A 24,497-nucleotide genomic window follows, 5' to 3' on the forward strand; every position below is an offset into this window, starting at 1 on the left:
AGTCAGAGGTGGATATGTGTGTCCCTCAGTGGCCCATACACACACAGTATGGCAGCCGTCCCAGTCGCAATCCCAGTGCCATGCAATGCCACACAGGAGTCCAATTACCCAATGCTCCCTAGACTCCTTGCTGGCATCCATCCACACGCAGACACACACACAGACATTTTTACTTCTATCTTAGTGAGGACACTCATTGACATAATACATTACCTAGCTCCTTAGCCTAACCTAAACCATCCAATCTAAATGCCTAACCCAAACACTAACCTAATTCTAGCCCTAACAGTAAAAAAACAAGCCCATTGAAAAAGTGAGGACCAGTCAAAATGTCCTCACCCTGAAGGGGCTATGTTTAAAATGGTCCTCACAATGATATAACTACTGAAACACCAACAAAGACACACACAGAGAGTCTTGCAGAAAAACATTGCTGCTACTGTGTTTGTTGACGGTGTCACACAGTCTGAAAGTGATGTGGCACGGTCCAGTGATCACAAAACCTTTGAGCAGGGCAACTTCCACTCTTGACAGAACAAAACCTGGCCCAACAGGAAATACAAGGACACGTGTAGGACGTGGAAAAAAGCAGTTCATCCACTGCACTCATTAATCAAACTGAAGTGTTTTGGTGTTTGTACAAGAAGACAATGGATGAGAGGAGGTCTTTTAGAACCGTGATGCTCTGTCTGTGCTGACCTGCTTCCTCAGACATATCCTAAATATAACATTTGTTTATTACATGTTATGTTATAGGTTTTAAAATATGATTCATGATTATATTGTTGTTCAAATCAATTTATCATTATTAGAAAAAAAGAAGAAGCTTTTACACTTTTACAGCTTTGTACACTTTGATTAAAAAGAGAAATAAGAAGTTATTTATATTTATATCATAATAAGCTATATGAACTCTGATGATCATTGGAAAACAGGATTCAGTTTAAACGTCTAAGTTGACATTACCTCCCTTTATTTATGATATTATTAACATCCTCAGATTTTTTAAATGGCTTTAAAAACTATGAACTCTTAGAAATGTAAGCGTCAACCTACCTTTAAACCTGTTGCTACTTCGTTTTGCCTGCCTTGCTTATTTGCTTTTTAGTCTCTGCTCAGGATCAACAAACCATCTCTGCAGCATCACCACTGCTGCTCTGTTCCTGCTATTTTTATTTGAACATTAGATGGTGATCTGTCTGCCAGTTGGGCTCTGAAATCTGGACTTCTGATTAGACCCCGGTCTTGTAAAAAGGATATTTGCTCTTGCACATTGAATAGCATCGTTAAGAAATGTTCTATTAAACCCTTTCAACAGTTTTCTCCCTGCATCCTGGTTTTAGTACTTTGACCTGATTCTGCTGCAAATCCTTACAACTCTGTTCAAGCTCAGTGTACGAACATTCTGTTACCAAGAGAAATGCTGCATGTGTGTGTTTGCAATTGTGTGCATGTGTGTGTAATTGTCGCTGGTTATGCTATAAACGGTAGCTATTACATTCAATACCATCTGATTGAATTGATTTCCTGAGAAGCAATTAAGCGGTCGCACAAAAGCCCAGTTTGAAATAACACACAGTGTGTTACTTGTGGAGAACTAATGACTGTCATCTTGCCAATATTGATTGTGAGGTACCTCTGTGTGTCTTGATTGTTGGTAAAGTCTCTTGTTCCTGCTCCTTGGTCTGCAGTCACTGTAAGTTGATGCATAGATTAATGCCATAACAACTTTCTTACTGTTCCTATCCTGTGTATGTGTGTGTGTGTGTATGTATCTTAATATTAAAAAAATGTAAATTCAAAAAGTAAATAATCTGTTACCAGGGCCTGCCCAAATCTTTGTGTGGTCCTAACAATGATTTAGGCACCACATATAATATTATTGATGTTTGACCGTTTGCACATTATACAGTGTATTTAACACATGCATTATTCATTTCATTAGTTGAAGCCATGTTGCTTTAACATCGGAATTTATTACACCAGTAATGTTATTTAACCATTCATTAAACATAACAATGCAAGTTTATATGATTACAATGACATAATTCAAATTAAGCTCTTAGTTTCTTTATGCTTACTGCTCATGTTATAAGTCTATCATTCACTAGCCCCTTAATCTAACCTGCCGAAGCCCATAGAACCAAGTTTTGCAGATTTTCCACCAAAAGTCTACGAACCGCTTGTATGTAGACTTCTCGTCCTGAAATGGGAGTAGTATACCGCCTGCAGCTGCCTCCAGGATTCACACATAAGCGGATCAAGCTGCTGTTGCACAAGTTTGCCATCATGTCACGCTGATAAACTTTAACCAAATTCAACTCAGCGACTTTAAAAGGCAGACACATCTTTGATGTTCCCTTATGCAACACCAAGGCAACATTTTCAAGACAGTTTTTTCTGGTTTAACAATTACATTTAAGCATTACCCCTTCTTTGAAATCGTTAGGCATGTAAGCACCTAAACTTTTCCCTCAAAGCTTTATGCTAAAATGTTGGAAACCAGTTGTGATGAAGGTTACACGCAGCTCTATTTCACACCATCTTTAATCTGTGAAGGTGATTTCCTGGCTGGACCACTCTCCTGGATGGACTTACAAGTGATTACCATATTGTTCTCTATATTAGTTTTATTTGCCGGCAGATGTATTATGCATGTGCAGATAAATCTCTGCCGTTCAGGTAGCACGACGTCAAAACAAAGATATTGTTGTTATGCGGTTATAATGTTGATGAACATTGTTGTTTTGCCTTTGAAATAAGTATAGAATAAGAAATGTGGTTGTCCTGGAATGTCCAGTAGATGGTTTACATTTGTTGTGACTTGTTTGAATAATTAAAGCAAAATGTAGAAACAAATATGAGATTGAAATACCGTGCCAAACATTGAATGTCAAAATATTTGCATAATGTTGATGTGTAAAAGAGATAAACCTGCCAGAGCAGTTTTTTGTTCTTTTAAAGATCTCAACCAGAAGGTATTTATGAGCATTTCCTTTTTAAATAGAGCGTTAACCAGTAAAAACAGCAAATATGAAGTGAAACAGGCTTCAGCCAAATCTAGGTTTATGTGGATCTGATGCCAAACATGACCATCAGTGTGTTGTGATAAGTTTACAGGACACACACTCACTGTCTCAGCTGCTGCCTGCTACCCCTCCTGACTGCTTATCTGACAGACGGGCTGCTGAACCCGTCTCGCCCTCTCTGTCAGTCAGTCAGGGCAGGGGGGCAACTTCATCTGACAGCACTGATTGAATTGCCCTTCAACTTTTTGTCGGGCACACACACCCACACCCCCCCTCACACACTAAATGCATAACTCACAACAATCACCTACCGTTCATATGTTTTCTCAGTGTTGTATACAGAGAACACATCTTCACCTGCAGTGACACATCACCAAATGATTGGTATGTCTCACACACACACACACACACACACACACACACACACACACACACACACACACACACACACACACACACACACACACACACACACACACACACACACACACACACACACACACACACACACACACACGTGTAATCACCTGGTTCCACATCAGCGTTTGAGTTTGATAGCAGCAAGGGGATGGCAATCTATATTGACAACTTTTCTCCTACACATGCTCACCGAACACCGCTTAACACAATCTTTTACACACAAGCACTCATATGCACCGAAACACACGAACATACACAGCAAAGCTTGAAGCAGCTGACAGGCCACGGTTATCATCCAAGGCAGGGTGCACCATAAGGGAGCCGCAAGGTATCATGGATCATGGAGAGAGAGAGAGAGAGAGGGGGAAAGAGGGAGAGGGAGAGAGAGAGAGAGAGAGAGAGCGAGAGAGAGAGAGAGAGAGAGGATGACTCAGAGACTAAAGAAGGAAGAGGAAAAAATCCAACACCCCTGTCAGAGATAATAAAATCCTCAGATGAAGAGCCACATTGGAGAGAGGGAGCATTAGAGATGCATGGGGAGAGAGACTGATAGAGATAGGGCGAGATGCGGAAGCAAGGTGAAAGGAGAAGTAAGTCGTGGGCAGTTCGTCAGAGAGAGAGAGAGAGAGAGAGATAGAGAGAGGAACAAAAAATGAGAGCGACCGAGAGCAGAGAATAAGGGAGCGAAGAAGGCTAGAAAAGATCAGGCAAAGTTGGATGAAAAGATTAAGAGTTTAAAGGAGATTTAGGAAAGGGGGCATCAGGTTTCTGAGGAAACGTATGTGTAGGCGTGCATGTGCGTTTGTGTGCGTGATTTAATTGGAAAAAGACAGAGGGGCAACTATACTATGGATAATAAGAACAGAAAATACAGTTCTTCCGGATGAAAAATCAATTGACAGATGAGCAACTTCACACAAACACACACGATACATGTGGTGCAAATGCATCCTGTGCTAATAAAGCCTGCTCCTGCTTGCTCCCCAGGCATCAGGTGGTCTGCTTCTTTTCCCCTTCGTCAGCAACTCTTGATGTCAATGCACTAAATCAAGAACAATAAGAATCGGCATTGGTTGTGAAGGGGGAAGTCCAGGGAACTAAAAACGCACACACACACTGATGGAAACACACTTGAGACCACAAACACTTGCACAAACACTAAAATGCATGTGGTTGGATTTGGTTGTGGACACAGATACTTGGGCGGAAGATCATTATGTTCTCAAGCACGATGCAGATCAGATAAATCCACTCTGCAACCTGCCCCTGGCACTCAGGCAGGAACCAAAAGGAGGCAGAGTGCCAGTCAAGTAACACAACGGGCAGGTGCCTGTGGAGCGAACACATGCATGTCAATGTATGTGTAGGCACAAACACTTACACTGGCAAATCATCTGGAGTCGAGTGTATGTGTGGAAGTGCCATCTTACGTCCCAGTGCACATACACATGAACAAAATACTGTATTTAAAGGGATAGTTCACCCAGAAATGAAAATTCACTCATTATCTACTCATCCCTATGCGTTTGAGTCCACCAAACACTTTTGGAGTTTCAGGGGTAAACAGTGTAGCTGATTAGTGAGCTATCTTCAGACGTAATAAAAAAGAGCAGAAAAAAACACAACATGCCTTCATGCTGCTTATGAGGTTTCATCAAAGTGTCCGGAAGCCCCGGCATTCATGTTCAATTCGAAACAAGGTCATTTACACCAAGTTTTAAGTCTAAAAGTCCATCAGAAGTGGCTAAGCTAGCGGACGTTAGCATATCAGACAGTATCTGAATGCACCTCGTCGGAAGGTATCAACAGACATTTACACGTAAATTACCAACAGAGCTGGTAAACACTTTTTCACCATTCAAATATGAATGAAAAGACCCCAAATGATCACTGTAAGCAGACTTAGTGGAGCTGTGCTGTGATTGTTACACAACTGGTCCTGGTCTCTCTCTCATTAACCTAACTTAGATGGAAAGCTTCTCAGAATCTGTCCTTCAAAAATGGGGCAGAAACACAATGCCGGCACTGACACTGTAGGCTTCCCAAACTGTGAGAAAGAACTTTTATAGCTGCATTTTCTTAAGTTCAGTTATTTTCCGCATTTTGTGCACAAACCCGTGATAGAGTGAGAGGGTTAAGATATATCATGCATAAAGAAAAAGGCTACAGTAACAAAAAGACGCAGAAAAAGCGTAGAAGGCGACGAAAAGACGGCAATAAATCTAGATTTAGAGAAACCAACACCTTTCTTTGCTCAACCTAATTTCAAGGCTGACTGCTCTAAGATGGCCCAATTTTCTCCCGGAGATGGCGCAGAGATGTCAGGTGTACTGACATCAGTTTGAGCCAGGCTTTGACAGCACGTCGCTTTTTAAGCCATTAGGTGGAGGAGACGGTGACAGCGTTACGGAGCCAAATGTTTTGGGTTTTCCTGCGTTAACTATTAACAACGCCAAAGACGCCTTGTGAGGTGGAGACACCAAACCCAATTATCGCTCGACAGGGCTCGCAGCTCTTTTCAATGACAGTGGAGATAACAAAGGCTTTGAAACACATCTAACAAGCAGAGTCAAGCTTGCTACAGGAAAATGTGGATAATAAGACCCCATTTTAATAAGTGCTTGGCACAGACTGTTGATAAATTGGTTTCTCTGGTTTAAATGTCATTTAACTCACTGACGCTCTCCAGATAAAGATATATCCTCTAATGGGCAGATAAAGAACAGAGAGTTGACAATGACTGGGTTAAAAACACTAAGCTGTAATGCTCATAGCGAATCACTAATAAAAGTCAAAAAAAGATAATTTGTTAAAAGCAGACCAGAATGTGAGAACACCATCCCTTGGATTTGATCGCCTAAGTTCAAAGTTGTACGATGATGTAACTACTGATCCTGACTACTGGTTCTTTTAATGTTTGACTGCATACTTTCCCAACATCAAAAGTGATGACTATGTGCTTGATCTGCAGGTGCTGCACACTGATTTATCTGCAGTGGTCAGCCAATACTGCGCTGAGAACCAATTAAGAACCATTATGTGGTTCATGGTCTTTCAAGCCACCCATTTGTCCTAAACCAGGAATGTAATTCATTCTTTCAGCTTCAACCACAGTATCTATGATGTCAGTTCCTCCACTTTTATTGGTATCTTACTTGCCTGCATAACAAATGTGCCATATTGTATAAGAAATACTCGCCCTAATAAGATGGGCATGTACATTTTGGATAAATATAATGGGAGAGTATCCAAAATAAGGTGAATGCAGTTACAGCCCAACCCATCCAACACACCGCTCTGAACTGTAGAGATTGAACAGAGTTGCAGTGAGCAACATTTCCATGGTTATCAGTATTATCTTGGTTTTGATAAATGTGCTGAAAATTGTTGTAGAGAAAAACCATTAGTCAGAATAATCATGCCATTTTCCTTCATTCTGAAGTCCACACATCATGCATTGATGGATAACACTTTATCTTGCCCTGTGTTAATACGATTTTCTTTATGCAAGTTTTGCACACAAGTTGGATCAAGTTTTACTGAGAACTCCTATATAACTAGATGACAATAAAACCCTTGCAGCAAACCAACAGAGAGTACTAGGCTGAAAAATATCCTGAGTGCTGTCACCAATTTGAACCATGTTTCCATTGATGCAAAAAAAAAAAAATAACATTTATATTAAGCTGCATCTGCTTTTCTAGGTGACTGGTGCTAACTTTGGTTGATGCTGGACAGTATTTACTGGTTGTGTACAAAGGTTGTGGTTTTGAAACCTTAATTGGCAAAGAATGACAAACAGTTGTTTGATAGCAAAACATTTTACTAATCTCCCGTTGAACAATTATGTATAATTGTGGTTTATAGATTGGGACAAGGCTGTAATGGGGCCAACAGATAGAAGGACAGATCACATTGAATAATGATGGTGTCTGTCGTGTAAAGCCAGATGTATCTCTACATGATATTACACATAATGCATCTTCTCCTCTGTTCTTTTCTTTATTCCCTTCTCCGCCTCAGGCACATCCTCCTGAAAAATAAAGCTGGTGAAGGAGAGGAGGATGATGAATGTCTGATATTGTCGGTTTTACTGGAGCTCGGCTCATCGTGTCCCTGGGCCTTGACACCTATTCAGAGATGGAACTCTCCTCCCCTGCTTCCATCCCATGAGTTAGAGGAGATTGAAAATCCCTCAGCGCCTGGATCTGGAATGAGGAAACACACACTCCCATGCAACACACACACACACACACTTCATCTCAGACACATCCCCTTTCTGTACCTGTCCGTCAAGCTTTTCTTTTCTTGTATCTTTGTTCACCCAGAGGCAACAGTTTGGACCCTGCAGCTGGTAGAGGCTGACATTCCTCAGCTCCATTTTCTAGTTCGACAACAGAAGATGGAAACCCTTTGCTTCTCTCCCAGTCACTCTAGACAAAGTGATTTAATGGTCCAAAATTACAAAGAGACTTGTTTCTCCGAAGAGACATAGACTCCATTTCCATCAGACCACATTCACGCTTGTACTCATTTCACATGTCTCGTAACCCGATAACGAGACGTGACTGATTATACTTAGGCCCAGTTCAGTATCAACATCTTCCTCTGCTGATCCAATCACAAGTGGACAGGTTCAAGTTCAGGTGTGAATGCTCCCATAATTCATTGAGTACACATTTGAGACACACTCTCAAGTAAATGAGTGTAGGTTACACAAATTGTTGTTTCCATAGTCTACTTGTAATTATAAGTCAGGATTAGCACAGACTCAGCAAGATGTTAGAAACCTACCACAATGCCACACTTTACAAGTTTAGTCAGAAAAAAAAAAAATCAACCTTTTGTCTAACCCGGCATTTTGACAAGAAATAATAACAAGCAGGTTATTACTATCAGTGATCAAGATTCCTGAAAAGAACAGAAATGGAATGAATGTGATGAGTATGACCTGTGTTTACCTACTATGGCATAATGGCTGCTGTGAAAAAGGACCATTAAAGGTCGGCAGTGACAGCAAGCTGGGATCAGATAAACGTTTAGTGACCGTGTGTAGAAATTGCCTGAACCACTTTTCTCTCTGTCTCAGGTGACCGGAGGAATGACAGCTTATTTCAGAGAAACTCTAGGTGCCATTATCACAGGTGACAGACCAGTCTACAGCCCCAGATGTATCACTGATACAGTTAAACATGGGAGCAGTAATGATTGCATGTGTGATGGATACATTTACATCTTTTTAACTGATTTTATTAAATGCTAAAGAGAAAGGACTTAATATTATGTGTTACACCTGTGATTCTTCTTGCTGTGGGAAGTGAAAATATCATACTATATAAAGATGGACGGCTCCTCTCAGCTTCCTTCCATAATCTAGAAATCATGGCAAAATGTTCCAGATATGAACGTAGCCATCTTGTGCATTTGGAGCCAAAGTCTGCGTAGTAGTGATCAGGGGATGGAGCCGCTTTAGCGATGTTCCTCCTAGATCAGCTGTCAATCATCATTTTTACAACATCAATTAACTAATTAAAACCACACTAACCAGTAAAATGAGCACATATACCAATGTTATACGAATTATCTAAAATGACAGAAATCCATCTTGAGAAAAATGTGTTTGACGTTTACTTTGACTTTTTAGTTTGGTCAATGTTTCATCTACCAACAGCACCCACTCAGTGGGGGTACGACCTATACTACAGCCGACCACCAGGTGGCCACCGAGAATCTTTGACTTCACTTTTGGGGTTCTGTCATGTCTTTATATAGAGAACCTGTTTCAAACTATGACCCAGCATTTCCTTATCTTATAAAACTACCCTCATGTTTAAGGCCGTGAAAACTCAATTATACAAGACTAAATGCACCAGCATACACAGACATACAGAATAATGTGCTAAATCAGCGAAAGAAGCACAAGCAGCCGCTTGTCCTAGTTATGTTTCCAAGACCCAGTTGTGTCATGCAGACCAATTAGAGGTAATGCCAATGTGGAGAAATGAGTCAAAGCAACACCAGTAACAAAAGATAGTCACCCTCTGGGCCACTAGTGGTTTTCCCCCTCAGTGCTACAAATCTGAGACAAGGGAAACAGCACATCATTACAAAGTGTGCACTCTTGTGTGTGTGCGTTTGTGTGTGTGTGTGTGTGTCTCTGTAAAGAGTTCGGAGTCAGGGGTGATGAAATGCTGTAAAAATCTGGAAAGTTCATAACAAGCACATTAAGCTTGGGAGTAACAGAAAATAAAGATATTACGAAAGGAGTCGGATGAATGAATAGAGATAGAAATAAACAAAGGTGAGGAGACACAAGGTAAGAGAGGAGGGGAGGTTGCTTTCAGTATGTTTTTGCCATCTCACACACTTTAAGCAGAGAAAATGATGCCAACCAAGCATACTACTCATTTGCACGCTCTAGTTTTTAACAAAAAGACATGCTGACACTCTTTCCCACGTACCAACACACACAGAGCTGATACATTTTAATGCGATACAGTTTTGCCTACAATAGGGAGCTACCCCTCGAGTCTCCTAAAAGAGTTTCATGCACCTCAGCATGTTCTTTTGAATAAAGGGATCGGATACACACTCCTTACATAACCCAAAGGTTAGATATTTTTAATAGGAGAAGCTGCATTTACGGCCACGTGTGTGATAATGTTTTGTCAGCTGCTTTGCAAATTGTTTCCCTCCTCACTTACACAACAAAGCTGGAAGGAACAAAAAGGCCTTTAACTTATGAAAACTATAGGACAATAGCAGCTGTGTCAGGAAAGTGAGAAACGCCTAATTGTGTGGAAGAGGCAAGGGAGGCAGGATTGGGGTTTTAAAGAGGATTTGTGTGCATGTGTGTGCGCTGCTATCTGCTTGGGTTAGGTATAATAAGGTGGCTTGAAGCCATTCTGTCGGAGAGCAGGAGGTGAGCTGAGGTCACTGACTCCAGTCTCCCTACAAGCTTCACTTCTATGATGGTGGAAGATGAGGGAGTGAAGTTGAGGGGTGATGGATTGAGACTAAAGGAGACAATGAGAGAAAGATACCTGAGCACAGAGATACATAGAGCGAGACTTTTCATGGACTTAGAGATATGTAACAATTCTGCATTGAATGTCAAAAAACAACTTAACCTATGTTATATATTTTGTTGACTTGCGTACTTACTTTTTTCAAAATGTTTCCAACAATGTTCTACCCCAGAGAAATACCAGTTTTATAAAGGTAACAGGATGTTTGTTTTCGGCAGCCTAAATAGTACACAGCTAGCCAGTTAGCCGGCTAATGGATCACGACAATTCATTGCCATTTGCTGTTTAACGTGAATAAAACTTTATTATATGACGACAACTCCAATGATCCCACGCTTCTTTTCAACATCATCAAACTAATTTTTTGTTGTTGTTGTTGTTGTGTGATTGAGAGACCATATTGGCTCTACTACATGATATATGTTGAACAGAAGCACACTGAAATAAAAAGTGGAAAAAGTACACCTTTAAAAAAAAATATTACATCCACACACTTAATCTGCATGGTACCGTTGTAGAATTTCAACGGTACTTCAGAGAGAAAAAACACGTTTTCTCAATCAAACTTGTGCAGAGTCCACATGTCTAAATGCAAAGTCTTCAGATATGTTCAGGTCCACTGATATTGAGAAACAGACGAAGGGTGAGAGATGTAAAACAAATTAGCCGGAGACCTTGTTAGAAAATATAAAATAGAAGGAAAAAACAAATTAAAAGAAGGTGAAGAGATGCATCGATGGTCAAACTACAGCTACAACAAGGCAGAGAGGAGAATATAGAGGAGAAACAAGTGTGGTGCAGAGAGAATCTGAAGACCCATCCAGAGACACATCCGATTTTACGAGGCGTTACGTAACCTGGGTAGATAGCTCTTTTTGCATAAATCTCTTGGGTTATGCAAGCCATCTCTGGGCCAAAGCCTCAGATTTATAGCAATGAGCTTATGATGGGAACTAGCATTAGTTCTTCTACAGGATGCTCCAGCCGCTGTAGTATATACACACACATACGTGGACTCACAGGAGCATACAGAGACTTTCTCTTTACTGTAAAACACTCTCTCTCTCTCACACACAAGTCATACAGACCAATAGGTAGATTCAGTCCCCACATGAGCATGACCGCTCTACTGATGGGGCTAAAGGCCCAAAGGTAACACTTGCTTGCCCTGGTTTGACACTAGAGGCAGTACAGGGTTCTGATACTGCTGCACTTCCAAATGGAATAAAGCCAAACTTCTCTGCACAGAACATAGAACCTAGACACAGTGCGTCAGTTCAGTGTAAAGGCTACAGTGTCAACAGTAAACCTGAAATCATTGCACTAGATAAACCACAAGACTATTCACCCGCTTACCACTGCTGTGAGAAAGAGCTTAAAGCAGTGCAGGGATTTAACTCTGAGAAAGACAGACTAATGCTCTTTGAGATTTGCTTATTATATGGATGGTTCAGTGGTTTGACTGATATAAGGAGGAGGCAGCACAGAAGGCAGAGCAATACCACTGTGGAAGCAAAACTGAGGATAAATCATTTGCTGGTAATGTGCACAGTCGAATACAGACGTTTCCTGACAGCCAGGCAATGTCTGGAACAGGTTGATGTTCCGACCCATGAGTGCTAAGGATTATAACTACATGATTACCACATCAGTACTCAGCACTCATGGGTCCGACTGCACTGTGAAAACTATATTGACAACACTATTGCAGCAGGTAAACATATAACTCTTATTAAATTTCTTCAGTGATCAAAACAACATTGTAATTTATAAAAAAGCCTTATAAATGAGAGGAAGGTTTGAATGAGTGTGAATCTCTGCTGTACCCAAGTAGCCATCATGGGCAGATATCAGGGTCAGAAGAGGCCTAACGTTTTTAGATTCTCTACAGCTACTGTACTGGGAGCGTTGATTGGCTGGGACTCCACCTCTAACCCCAGCTATAGCCCAGATTCGGATCTCCATGGCAACTGAGACGAGACATTTACAGTCGGGATGAGACGGTGAAACTTGACACCTCGAGTTTGAGGAAGTGATGTGATGGGAGAGTGGAGGAAGGGAGCGGACATTTAATAACCACGAGAAGTCTCTTTGGTAAATAGGTGGTTTAGCTTAAAGTAAAGTTGCATAAAGTACTGGAAAACAAAGTGGCTCCAGGGTTGATAAACATCATGGAAAAAACTTCAGTAAACACTGTTGTCATATACTAAAGTAAAAGCAAGTAAAACACAGGCTTGTAATAAATGAATGAAAACATAAACAGCATCGACACAGGACTGTTTAATGAATTATTGCATCCACCAGTGGACAAAGGCAAATCTGGAGAAACACAGTGTTTAGATATAAATAAGATTAATTTCACATTATTTTCAACAGAGACTGGGATTTAATTTTGTCCAGTTTCTTATTTGTCTTTCCAATTTAGCTTTTCACACATTTCATCTGTTAACTGACCCATAATGTCACATTTACTGCCTTCGGTTATGAAGTAACAACTGAGGTTCCAAGATGCACATCCAACACCTGCACTTATAGTTTTCTATGAAGGCCAACAACTACGTTTCTCCACCAAGGCAGAAATGTATAGGCTGCATCTTTAGATCCAGGTTAAATTTAGGGTATGATAATTACTTCTTCAGACCTCTTGGTGATGGCTGTGTGTGCTCTGGTCCATACACTGCAGTATTTTTTATCCTGTGCCAGGATCTGTCACTGTGCAGTTTAATTTTCTATATATCTCCTTACAGTCTGGACAAGATCGGACAAAAAAAGCTGCTACTCATCCACCTTCACAATGACTGGTGCAGCTCTCAGTCATCTGGACCCTGCAGCCTGTGACGTATGGCCCCCTCAGCTCTGTCTGGTCTCCCTTTCACACTAATACATCTCACATGCCTTTTCAATCTAATTGGCACTGAACTCAGCTTGTCGAGCTCGCTCGGATAGCCCACATTGTGAGGAGTGCACACTCAGCAAAGACCGGGAGATGCAAAAATCCGGATTGAATTAACTGGTGGGTGCGTGTGTGTGTGGGCAAGTAAGTGGTGCAAGTAAAATTTCCGCTTTGTGAATAAATGAAGGAATGAATGAGTCCAAAATTTGAAAAAGAGATGAGCCTTCACAAAAAAAGAATCCACTGCAGAGAGCCATTATTTGCATATTTGAATAACACGTCTCCTGCCCCAACTCCACATATGCAAACTCAGCACTTTCCTGTTCTCCCCTTGTCTTCCCAGTCGGCTTCACCACACACGTTTTCACCTGCGCAGTGACACTGAGAGTGAGACAAGTCTACGCTGTCGCAGAAAAACGGTGAATATAAGTGCATGATTCCCTCTGTCCTGCAGACCACGAGGCAGCAATTCATCACATTCATTTAGAACATGCACAAATAATGAAATCTCTATACATAAAGAGCGTTTTATCACCAGCAGTAGAATTCAGATAATTTTTTTTTTATACTTCATTATGTTGCATCCCAAGTTACTGTTATATGAACAGAACATTACTGAGTCTCTGTGTGCTCTGTTTATGCTTCTCTACTGAATAGTGTCCAGCCATATGACCACAGCTGACTGGAAACTAAGGAAATCGAGGTGTATGCTACACACACAAAGAAGTAGACCCTCAGTGGCCAATTACAGCTACCACCAGCTTCCTCGCCAATCACAGCTCTCAGTTGTGGCCATGAAGCCAGTGTATTGTGGTCTGCACCACATACATGACCCCCTCCGCCCACACACACAGACACACACACCACTGTGGAGGAGTGGAGGAGTTGCGGAGGTGGATGGACTCGCGGCACTACTTGTTCAGTTGTGTTCTTATGTGCCCTGAGGAAAGTGAAGCTGCCTGGTTGTATCTGTCTCTCCACCTGTCTGTCTTTAGGGTGAAACATATTTCATATCTCCTCTGTCCTTGTCTTCTTGCACATTCTTAAGGATTGGAACAAAGGATGAATAACATTATGTCTACAGAGTTGGATAGGATAGAGAACAATATCACTTTTTTGTCTTATTGATAATAGCAACCAAAATAAATTAAATGTGTGAGAAGAATATAAGTGACACATCAACAGAAATGATTGGACACACTGCATAAACCGTCTTTGTTCCACTTTCCCGCAGCAAACCATGTGGGAAGAATGACATCAGGAGGCAAAGCTGTTGTGCTATTTGGCACACAAGTGTTTTTAAAAGGACTGAGTCATGATTCAAATGCACTTTGAAGAAAGATTGCACTGTTTCACCAAGTAATCCAAAGCTCAAGGCCATTTTTCCCTCCGAAGCCATTCCATGTTGTTGAGGGGAAGAAAATAATTCTTCATGATTGTACGTTAGATTTTGCTGCACACTCGCCGGAAAAAACATCACAGCCGGGTTTGTGAGAGAGCCCGGTTTTAAAATGTGGGCCCCACGATACTCCGGTGACAAGAACGCAGGGAAAATGATGCCATCCATTTCAAATCTGACAGATGAACTCGAGCCTATGTGCGGGTCCCTGCCATATCTAAACTCATTCTTTAAGAATAAAAATTCCTCTAGATGTTCCCGCTCTCTCCTGGTCCCTGCAGACATGTTATATGTCTACAAAATGTCTGCCAGAGGCTGCGAGTCAATACAGAACTGCTGGGTGTAAAATGCAGCGTACAGTGCGGGGTCTCTGCAGACATCATTATATTGATCTATGCGCTATGGTGGTGTCATCGCAGTGATCAGTGATGGCAGAAAGACAAAGACTATTGGCACAATCAAGACTGAACAAAGACGTTGCCTATCTACCGTATGATTCCCTAGCACTCCTACCTATTCATAATTCTGCTGCTCAACATTAGCCATCCATCATCAGCCTGACGGCCTGTGTGATTTATTCAGTCTAAGCCATGAAGTAGATATTGCGTAGCCTGGACAGAACAAGCCTGAGGGATCTTTCCCAACAGGATAGATTTACATCCATCCACCCCCCTCAGTATGTGTGTGGGTGTGTGTGTGTGTGTGTGTTTGCTCTACAGCTTTATCCGTCAGCAGAAACATGTACACGTGCTGACGCAGGGGATGAAAAGACACACCAACGCAGTCACACTGACGGATGCTGTGGAGTGCATCAATACGGGATCAATAAGGCGACAAATATATCAACGGGACCTCGGGGCCTCCTGCCTAATCTCTGCAGTAAGTGGGGATGAAGTGAAATTAGATCACAACGCTCTCTTACACATCCTGATATCTGAGGGAGCACAAGAGCACAGTGATAATGGGAGGATTGCAAATGCTCACAGGTTTGTTGACAAAGCTGTCATCAGGGGCTGTAAATAACACAGGGTGATGTTAGAAAGGCACCACACTGGTAGCCTTGCTCCAGCGAATCTATAAAACACACTATTCAAGGCAAACGTGTTTCTTTAACTGAATATATCAGATTTTTGACTGAATTTCTTTGAAATTTAGCAGGATGAGGCAAAAGCTACTCAACTCGATTACCATGCCATTTTGAAAGAAGGGTGGAGCATGTCCCAAAGAAGCACCCATACAATTGTGGTGGATATTGGGATAAGGTTCATCTTAAGCTCATTTCTGATGGAGATTTATTCGGTTTTTCAGCAGTTAATCCTTCATCATCAGCAATTTTATTAATAACTGTTACTATCACAACCCTGGTGTTTGAAGCTTTTACAATAACAAGTGACATTCATAAGTTACTCCTTTCGACAGAGAAACAAAGACTGGTTCATTGTAAAGAGCTAATTTGAGCTAAAAAGACACCATATCTCATATCACTTAATTAAAGCCTATTAACACAAACAAGTCAAACCAGCAGCTAAATGTTAACATCCATGAATCCATCTATACCTAGCAGTCAAACCTGTTAGGTGCATTTAGAAGACAGTGACTCACCCCTGCAGTTCCTTGACAGACATGGAGATCTTCAGGTTATGTCCCAGGACGTGGAGAGCTGTGAGGATGTCAGCCCACTGGACCATCTCTCCCAGCGGACCGCCCTTCAGCACCTTGGGGCTGAAAACATCTCCAGACTCCTCCGTCAGGAAGCCGACATGGACCAGTATCTAGTGAAAGACAGGGACATAATGTATTTTGGGTGTTGCCGATGAAATGTCTATGGCCTCTCGAGATGAGAGCTATACAGACCCTTTAGTTTAGGCCATGATTTCTTGTACTTACTTAAACAAACGGTTTAGTCACAATAGATATGAAGACAGATTCCAAGACACACAGGAATATCAGAGTCTCGGAATGCACTCCCCCATAATTGATGATAAGCAAACTACAGAGAAGACAGTAGGTTTCCATAGTCTTTCCCATTAAATGTACACAATTTACAAGTGACATGTCTGGCTGATACTCCTCATGTTATTTTTTAAGTCCATTTAATTCAATCTGATTCATGTTATGTTATTTATAACCGGTGCGTGTGTGAGCAAAGTTAAGCCCCTTGAAAGTTAAGCTTCCGCCGTTCAAACTGTTTTAATGAGTTTGAGGATTAAAATCATTCGAATTTCAGACTCTTCCAAAAAGAAATTATGAAAACTGAAAACTAATTCTTTGAAATCCTCAATGACTCATCCCCCCCGTGTCCCAATGGAATAGCTTGCACACGTAGAAATCCATCATAATGGACTGTACTGTAAAACTCATCTCCTATGAACCATATGTCGATAAAGATAACTGCTAGTAGTTCTCTGACAGGGAAAATCCCTTCTGTTTTAGAAAAATATAAAGTATGTGAAGGAAGTGATCGCAGTGAATGTGTTCCATTATTTTACAAATCTGCATTTTACAGGCGATACAGTCCTGTCACACGTGCGCCTGGCAACTGCATAATTAGAGCAACCCACCGAGAAATGAGCAACACGTTGCTTTTCACAGCGATTAGACAGAGCCATGTCAAAACCTTGCTCTGCTGAGTAATCCTGATTAGCTAACGCAGCATGAACACCTCCCGCAGCTTTGGCTGGTAAACGGAGCCCGCAAACTCCCATCATGCAACATGCATAATGAGCTCGGGGTCAACTTTGTGGAATTGGTCGTAAAGGTTTGATGGCGGCTTCTCGCCTTGTAGCACTCTCTCTCTCTCTCTCTCTCTCTCTCTCTGTGTGAGTAGGTCGGTGTATGTGTCTCCTGAGTCTGTACCTGCACAACTGAGGTAATGATGAGAAGCTTCCAAGAGCTTTTACTGCAATGTGCTCCTCTTATGAGGCCTCACAGGACACAAAACAAACAGCGCCCCCGCATATCACATATTTGATGATCCTGAAATCCAGTCAGAGGGAAACAGAGCCAAAACAGCCGTAACCCCTCTGGAACAGGATTTTATATGGTTACATTTGCCGCAACTGTTTTAAGAGGTTGTGTATACTGCCGTATACATGCAGTACAAATGCTCATTCCGCTGATGTCCCACGGTTAATATGTGTGTTAAACGTTGGACAATGGTGTATGTGTGAAGCAGAGTGAAACTCCAGTGAGACTCCAGCTGGCGTAAAAAAAAAAAGAAAAACTGATTTAATAAGCCTGCTCTATTAACTTCTGCTTCATGAAAAAGATGAGTGAAATTTAATTACAGTTTGGGTGGCAGATGGCAAGAGTGAGAATTCATGAAACCAATACTTCTGACGCTCCTGACTTAGCGGTGATGGCAGTGGTGAGGGTGTATCGCATAAACACTGGCCAACATGCAAAAGTCGAGACAGAGGGAGCCAACAACGACCCAGGGATATGAGAAATTGCACGTTATATAATGGCAGCAGAGCTGAATAACTGTGGACTTAATTCTATAAAACTGGCATTCACACACACAAATGCAAAGTTAAAGGCAGGGAGGTATGACAGTTTGCAAAATGTCGTAAATTGCGCCCATAAGCTAAACTGCTAAGAAGAGATTTCACTTACTCTCCAACAGTGAGTGTTTATCTCAATTAGCTCATTTCAAATCTGTTGTACTTGGTAATACAATTAGAATGGAGTTCACTGAAAACACATCAGTCCAACGCTGGAGAAGTAACCTTCACATCACAGAGTAGAGATCGATAGCTCGAGTGAAGAGGGGTGGAAAACTGGCGTGGGCTGATGCAGATCACTGGTACACACTCTCAACGCCAACTCAATCTCACATATTTGCCTGCGCTTTCGCTTGAACACGATCGGCTGCGAAAGCCTCACAAAGGGAAGCGAGCAACAGAGAGACTCACTCTGAAGCTTAAGCTGTACTTCCTCGTGAACTCCTGTATGACGGCCAGCTGCCTCCCCGAGGAAACCGATCACACACAGGAGAGTGGAGCTCTTTAGGCCGTGGACTTATGGCACTCCCAGATGGTGTTTGTTCGTGTGTGCCGATTCAATTTTTGTTCATTTGTATTTGTTTCAGAGCAACACAGACACACATCAGTGAGCTCCAGTCAGACCCCTGTGTGTGTTTGGGGATGTTTGCGTGTTCAGCATGGATGCCCACACACTCGCCCTGAGCTCGGGGGAGATTCTCAACAGGATCTGAAGCTGCTCGCCACAGTCGATGTCCCGTGGGAATCGAACACAAAGACCTGCCTAACCCATGGAGACAGGCCGAGAAGTACGATGACAACACACTCACGCTCAAACCTTTCGCTCGCCTTCACAACGTCCCATCTGCCTGCTTGTGTGTTCAACTTTAATGGCACAAATCAAGATCTCTGCCTCGCTGCTCTGAAACATGTTTCCTGATTACATATCTGGGAGAGGCTGTCGAAAAGTAAATCTTGTTTCATGTCTTTCATGTGCTGATGATATAAATGTTTTGTGTACTGTAACACAGATGTGTGTCTCAGATAAAAAATCCTTGGAAAGTCCTTGGTGCTTACATACGAGAGCAGGGGAGCTGAAGTGGCTCTTAAGGATGTGGTACCACTTATGCTCTGCTCTGCTCCACTCATCACTAACTGGCTAACCACACGAGAATGCTGATGCCTGTCTCAGCATCCATAAGTGATTTGAATGTGCTTGAGAGTTTGTGTGTGTGTGTGTGTGTGTGTGAGACCCAGTTCACTCATGCACTGTGGCCCTTGTGAAGGTCGCAGCTGTTTGATGGAAGTCCACGGGTGGCAACACAAGCTGGCACTGCCAGCCATCAATACACTACCCTTAATTTCACCTTCTCTCTTATCCCCCTCTCCAGAGTCCACTCCCATCTTTCTCTCCCCTCACGTCTTTCCTTCTACCCTTATTGCCATATTCCTCCAACCGCTTTCCTTCTCACTTTCACATGAACTCTGGAGGACATCCGCACAGCAGGGCTCTGACTTTCTCTGAAGTTTGTCCTTTACATATGCACAACACAGCAGGAAGTTCTCCGGGTCAGACACGTTCAAAATAATATAAGATCTCTGGATTGTTCAGATGAGGGGTGGCGCAGCATGCAGGACGAGGCTTGTTAATTACCGCTGTGGAGATCACGTGTGTGCCCATATCACCAAATTCTCTGTTGACATCTTCATCAGTGTCTTCTACCTTGCGTGTTAGAGAAGCCATCAAGATGTCCACTCCCTCGTGGTGAATCCTCCAGTGAGAGGGCATCATCCGGAGCTTTTACCAGGGGGCCGGCGGGAGAAACTCCAGATAATATCCACAGCCTCTTACTCTGACATTTTCCTTCTGACATAAAGCTCCTTCAGAGAAAGTCAGGAGATTATCAAGAGTAAAGTCCATGTCTGAACACAACTAAACACTCTCTCTCTCGCTCTGTCACACACACGCTTCCTGACTTCACCTTCGATTCCATTCGTCTCCTCCACTATCTGCATCTCATCAGTCAGAGGTCAATGAACTCTCCCATGCTGACAAACACACTGACAGCTCAGTGCACACTAAGCAGGCACAGACGTACACAAAGGCATCCGCCACAGGTTGCCAGCGTCAGCTAAATGAAAATGTAATGTAACAGGGCGTGAAGGACGCAGTCTTTGAGTCTGAACTGCGGTCTCTGAAAAAGCTTTTCATTATGCCACAGCTTAGGTGAATATGTCTACTTGATAAGAGGGGAAGGACAAAACAGCAGTCTGTTTCATAATAGCTACGTTAAAGAGATCGAATGGGTTTACCTAGCGCTCTTTGATTAAGGGCAAAAAAAGAGTTTTCAGAAACTGCTTTGAAGTCAAGTGCACAGAGGGTTGATTGTGTTCGCTCTGAATTTCTCAATCACTGAGGAAATTGACCGATTAGCTGTGAAATAAGAGATTTCCAAGAACATTAAACATTGGCTTCATCTTCACTGCGCAAAATCCCTCCGACGTCCGTCAAACTTCTCGTATATATTGGTTCTGCTTCGACTCGAGCTTCCGAGTTGCCTGTCCTTGAGTCTCCCGCTGACAGCTGAAAAGAATCCTCTTGCTTTTCTCTCATTTTCCTCTCCCTGTCGATCCTTTCTCTCTTCATACTCACGCCTCTGCTCGAATGTTTATTTGTTTTGTGAGTAAACATCCAACTCTCCTTACAATCAAAGAAAAAGATAAACAAGGACACAGAACCGAATCAACAGAGCCTCTGTTGAACTGCAACGACTGCACACTGAGGCAGAATGCTGGAGTTGCTATTGAAAGCGGTGATTTGGTCAGAGACATTGGTTAGGCAAGAACAGGGCCACAGTCTATTCACGTCAGACGGCTTCATTGCTTCTCAGTAGGTCAGAGTAAATTAAATTCAACAGCGCTTATTTTAAAGTTTAAATTAAATCCTGGAATTTTACTGGAAGAGACGGCGATTTAATTTTCAGCTCAGAAATAGTTTCAAATGAAATAAAAAACGGGTCTCTGCCCGTAGCTTTAGTTGCAGTGATATCCTAGCAGCAGCAGTATTAGCACTTACACAGAAAAAACTCCAAAAGAGGAACACATCTTTACTTCCGTTGCTAATTATTGTGATAAACAGCTTTTGACAGGCGAGGACATCTCTTACTAACACCAGGACATCTGCTGTTGAGATAGCAGCAGTAGGACGTGTGGCATATATTCTGTTCAAGCAGCCACACAAACCGTGATCGAGGATAACAAATGCCCTCCGTGCACAGCAAGAAAAGACAACATCAATCATAGTGACTAAGGACTATTTCCACCCTTGTTAACTTATTTAAAAGATAGATGGAGGCAGAGGAAAACATTTGAGAGAGACGAGGCAGCATGTGTGCTTGATCTGCCTTCTTGCATTACCTGGTATATTGATCATTGTTTCTTAACTAAAAAATCAGGAGTCTACTCATTGCAGAAAAGACATTTCACAGGAAAGGCAAAAAGTTTGTAAGACTCTAAGAAGTTTTAATCACATCGTGCTTTCGCTCGCAATTACAGTCTTACATTTTGCTTTGTTCTTAACCAAATTCTAATGAAATATCCACAGGAAAACTGGCCCAGTCAGGTCTTTGTTGCTTACTCATCTGCACTGTGCCTCACGACTCCCCTATCTCCCTCCATCAATCCTTTCCTAATCCATATTCTACAGTTTCCTTCCCCACTTCTCTTGTTCTTCTCCCTCTGGCACTGGCACACGCCTGGCATCCTCTTCTGCTTTTTTCATTTATCTGTTTCTTTCTTCCTTCTTTCCTACCTTCCTTACTTACGTGGTAACAACCACGAATTAGCAAAGCCTATGCCACACAGCTTTAACTGCAACCAAAATGAGGTTTACTAAATGGTTGATGTTGGATTCAACTTTGAATTTACCGTACACAGCTTTGGAAAGCATTTTTAAAAGGGAAAGACACATTGAAAGACACTTCATATACAGCAGACGAATGCAGACTGCAGCGATGGATGACAACCTATCATTACCTCTTCCATCTCTTTTCTCCTAATAGATCTTATCATTCAAAGTGAGAACCTTTAAGAAGCATCAGAATAAGCTTTTGTGCCTAACTACTCCGGTGAAAAACAGTTTTTGCCATAACTATTATCTTTGAAAGGAAAAACTCTCTGCTAACGTGGAGTCACCCATTTCACTGTGAGACATTTGTAGAACATCTCGCGTCCCATTATTTATTTTTTCTTTCCATGTTGAATTCGTTTTTCCACTTTCACAGGTTTTCTCAGCTGATCTTTGCATTGAGCCATGACAAAAAGTTTATTATGATACCTGACGGTAACATGCATCCGCTATCATCTATCCGTCAGTGCTTAGTCTTTATCTCTCTGCAGTTCCTCTCACCTTCTTCTGGTCCCTCCATCTTTGCTCCAGCTTAGCATCCAGGCGGTTGGCGGCCGTCGCCCACTGCTGTGCGAGGCGGCGGATTCGGCGCCTCATGAAGCTGAGGGACTCCTTTCCTGTCCCAACCTGGTCCAGGAGTACAGAGAGGTCTGTACGGAAAGCAGCCTGGTTGGGAGAAGGAGGATATTTGAACAGATTATTATGGTTGGACAGATTGCCATGTAATTGTCTTCATGTTGTCTTGTGGTTCAGTTTATCCATCAACATTTGGGGTTTTCTTTAGAAAACAACCTTTCAGAAATATTCATATGACATGTAGAGTATTTTCCCTCTTTAGTTTGGTTCATGTCCTATCCACTTACATGTAAGAGGCGGTACTGCAACCAGCCACCAGGGGGCAATCATGACAGTTTGGCTTTACTTTTGTGGACCAGTCATGTCATCCATCTTTAAATCCCAAATTTCTGGTATTGTGAAATCTTGTATTCTGGTATTGTGAAATCTTAAACTATGTGTGTGTGTGTGTGTGTGTGTGTGTCTGTGCAGTTAAGACATTGATCATTCCATCCATCCAAATCCAAAACACATCATTATGCAAGGACTCTGCCCCAGAGTGCAGCTTCGTTTGTACTGTGTCATCCAGTGAGGAACAAAGAAGGTATATCAAAATATAGGCAACAAAATTCTCCTGTGATCGACTGTTAAAGTAAGTATGATGACTTTAAGTGTTTCTTTCTATGAAAGGACAACTGGGGAAAGGTCACAGCATGAACGTTAAAAGATCCACATCGAGGCAACAACTTCAGAATAGACTAAAATGCTTATAAACTCTATTAAATTATAAACAGACTATCAACAGACACTGTGTTGGTGTGTATTGGTTTGTGTATGAGGAATCAAAGGTTTGCACTGATCCATGACCTCCATGGGCAGAAGATAATGATGAAAGGGATCAGGCCTGTTTTAATTGGTTGAGGGTGAGCAATGTGAGATGAAGGTTAACTCTTAAAGCCACGAGGGCCAACTGCTTATTCTCCTATTACTTAACAGCATCTCCTGAGCAAAACAACATACATCCCCCTGCTTTTGAATTTGATGAATACTATTTATTAATTTGTCCTAGCATTTCAGGCTGTCTTAAGAGGAAGGTAGAAATGCAACAATTCAGGGAAAATATTAGAGTGAAAAGACATTGCTGAATTTATATGTGGTTTATTTGGCTTCAACAAATATTCTACAGTAAATTAAACGAGAAAGTAGTGACAGACTTTCTTGAATATCCAACAGCTAAATGGAAAAAGATGTGAACAGGACGAAACACAGTAATGGTTACTAATAGTAATTAATTAAATTAGTGTGCCCTAATTTCTAGCGTCACAATAATTTACCTCAAAGTACCTCAAAAGAAAATTGAACTTGCTCTCATGGGTATTAACTTGGTAAAGTCAGTATCCAGGTTAAGGGAAGTTAAGGCCAATAACAGATCAATATACTCTCATATCTCCTTGCGAAACTGCAACCACTGAATACAGGTTATGAATTCATAAGGCAGCGCAGCATCAAATCACCGTCTGGAGTGAATCAAAGTCAGGCCCAATCCTGCACATCCTCACACCTGTAGAGGAATTTGCTCAGTGATTGGCAATGATGTGATCAAACCCAGATTTAATTCTCGCTGAACACTCAACGGAGTTCTAGATTTACAAGTACAAAAAAAGCTAGTTTTCAGGCTTTAAAACTTGTTTAGTTGTAAAGCCTGAAAACCTTTTTTTTTTTACTTTAATTAAGACACAGAGAGATACTCTCATACACCGTATATGTTTTTGTGTTGGCTCCGT

The 24,497-nt window shown here is 41.8% G+C and overlaps 1 protein-coding gene across 1 annotated transcript in view; it reads right to left on the bottom strand.

The window, feature by feature from the left end:
- Positions 1-24,497, bottom strand: part of LOC133954431 (alpha-1,6-mannosylglycoprotein 6-beta-N-acetylglucosaminyltransferase B-like) — a 100,961-nt gene that overhangs the window by 28,255 nt on the left and 48,209 nt on the right. The window contains exons 7-8 of the mRNA XM_062388860.1: positions 22,660-22,824; positions 16,372-16,541 (exon numbers count right to left, since the gene is read on the bottom strand). Of these exons, the coding sequence (XP_062244844.1) occupies positions 16,372-16,541; positions 22,660-22,824 (335 nt within the window). The remainder of the gene's footprint in view (positions 1-16,371; positions 16,542-22,659; positions 22,825-24,497) is intronic.

The sequence above is a fragment of the Platichthys flesus genome, chromosome 5, assembly GCF_949316205.1.
Source record: "Platichthys flesus chromosome 5, fPlaFle2.1, whole genome shotgun sequence".
NCBI lineage: Eukaryota > Metazoa > Chordata > Actinopteri > Pleuronectiformes > Pleuronectidae > Platichthys > Platichthys flesus.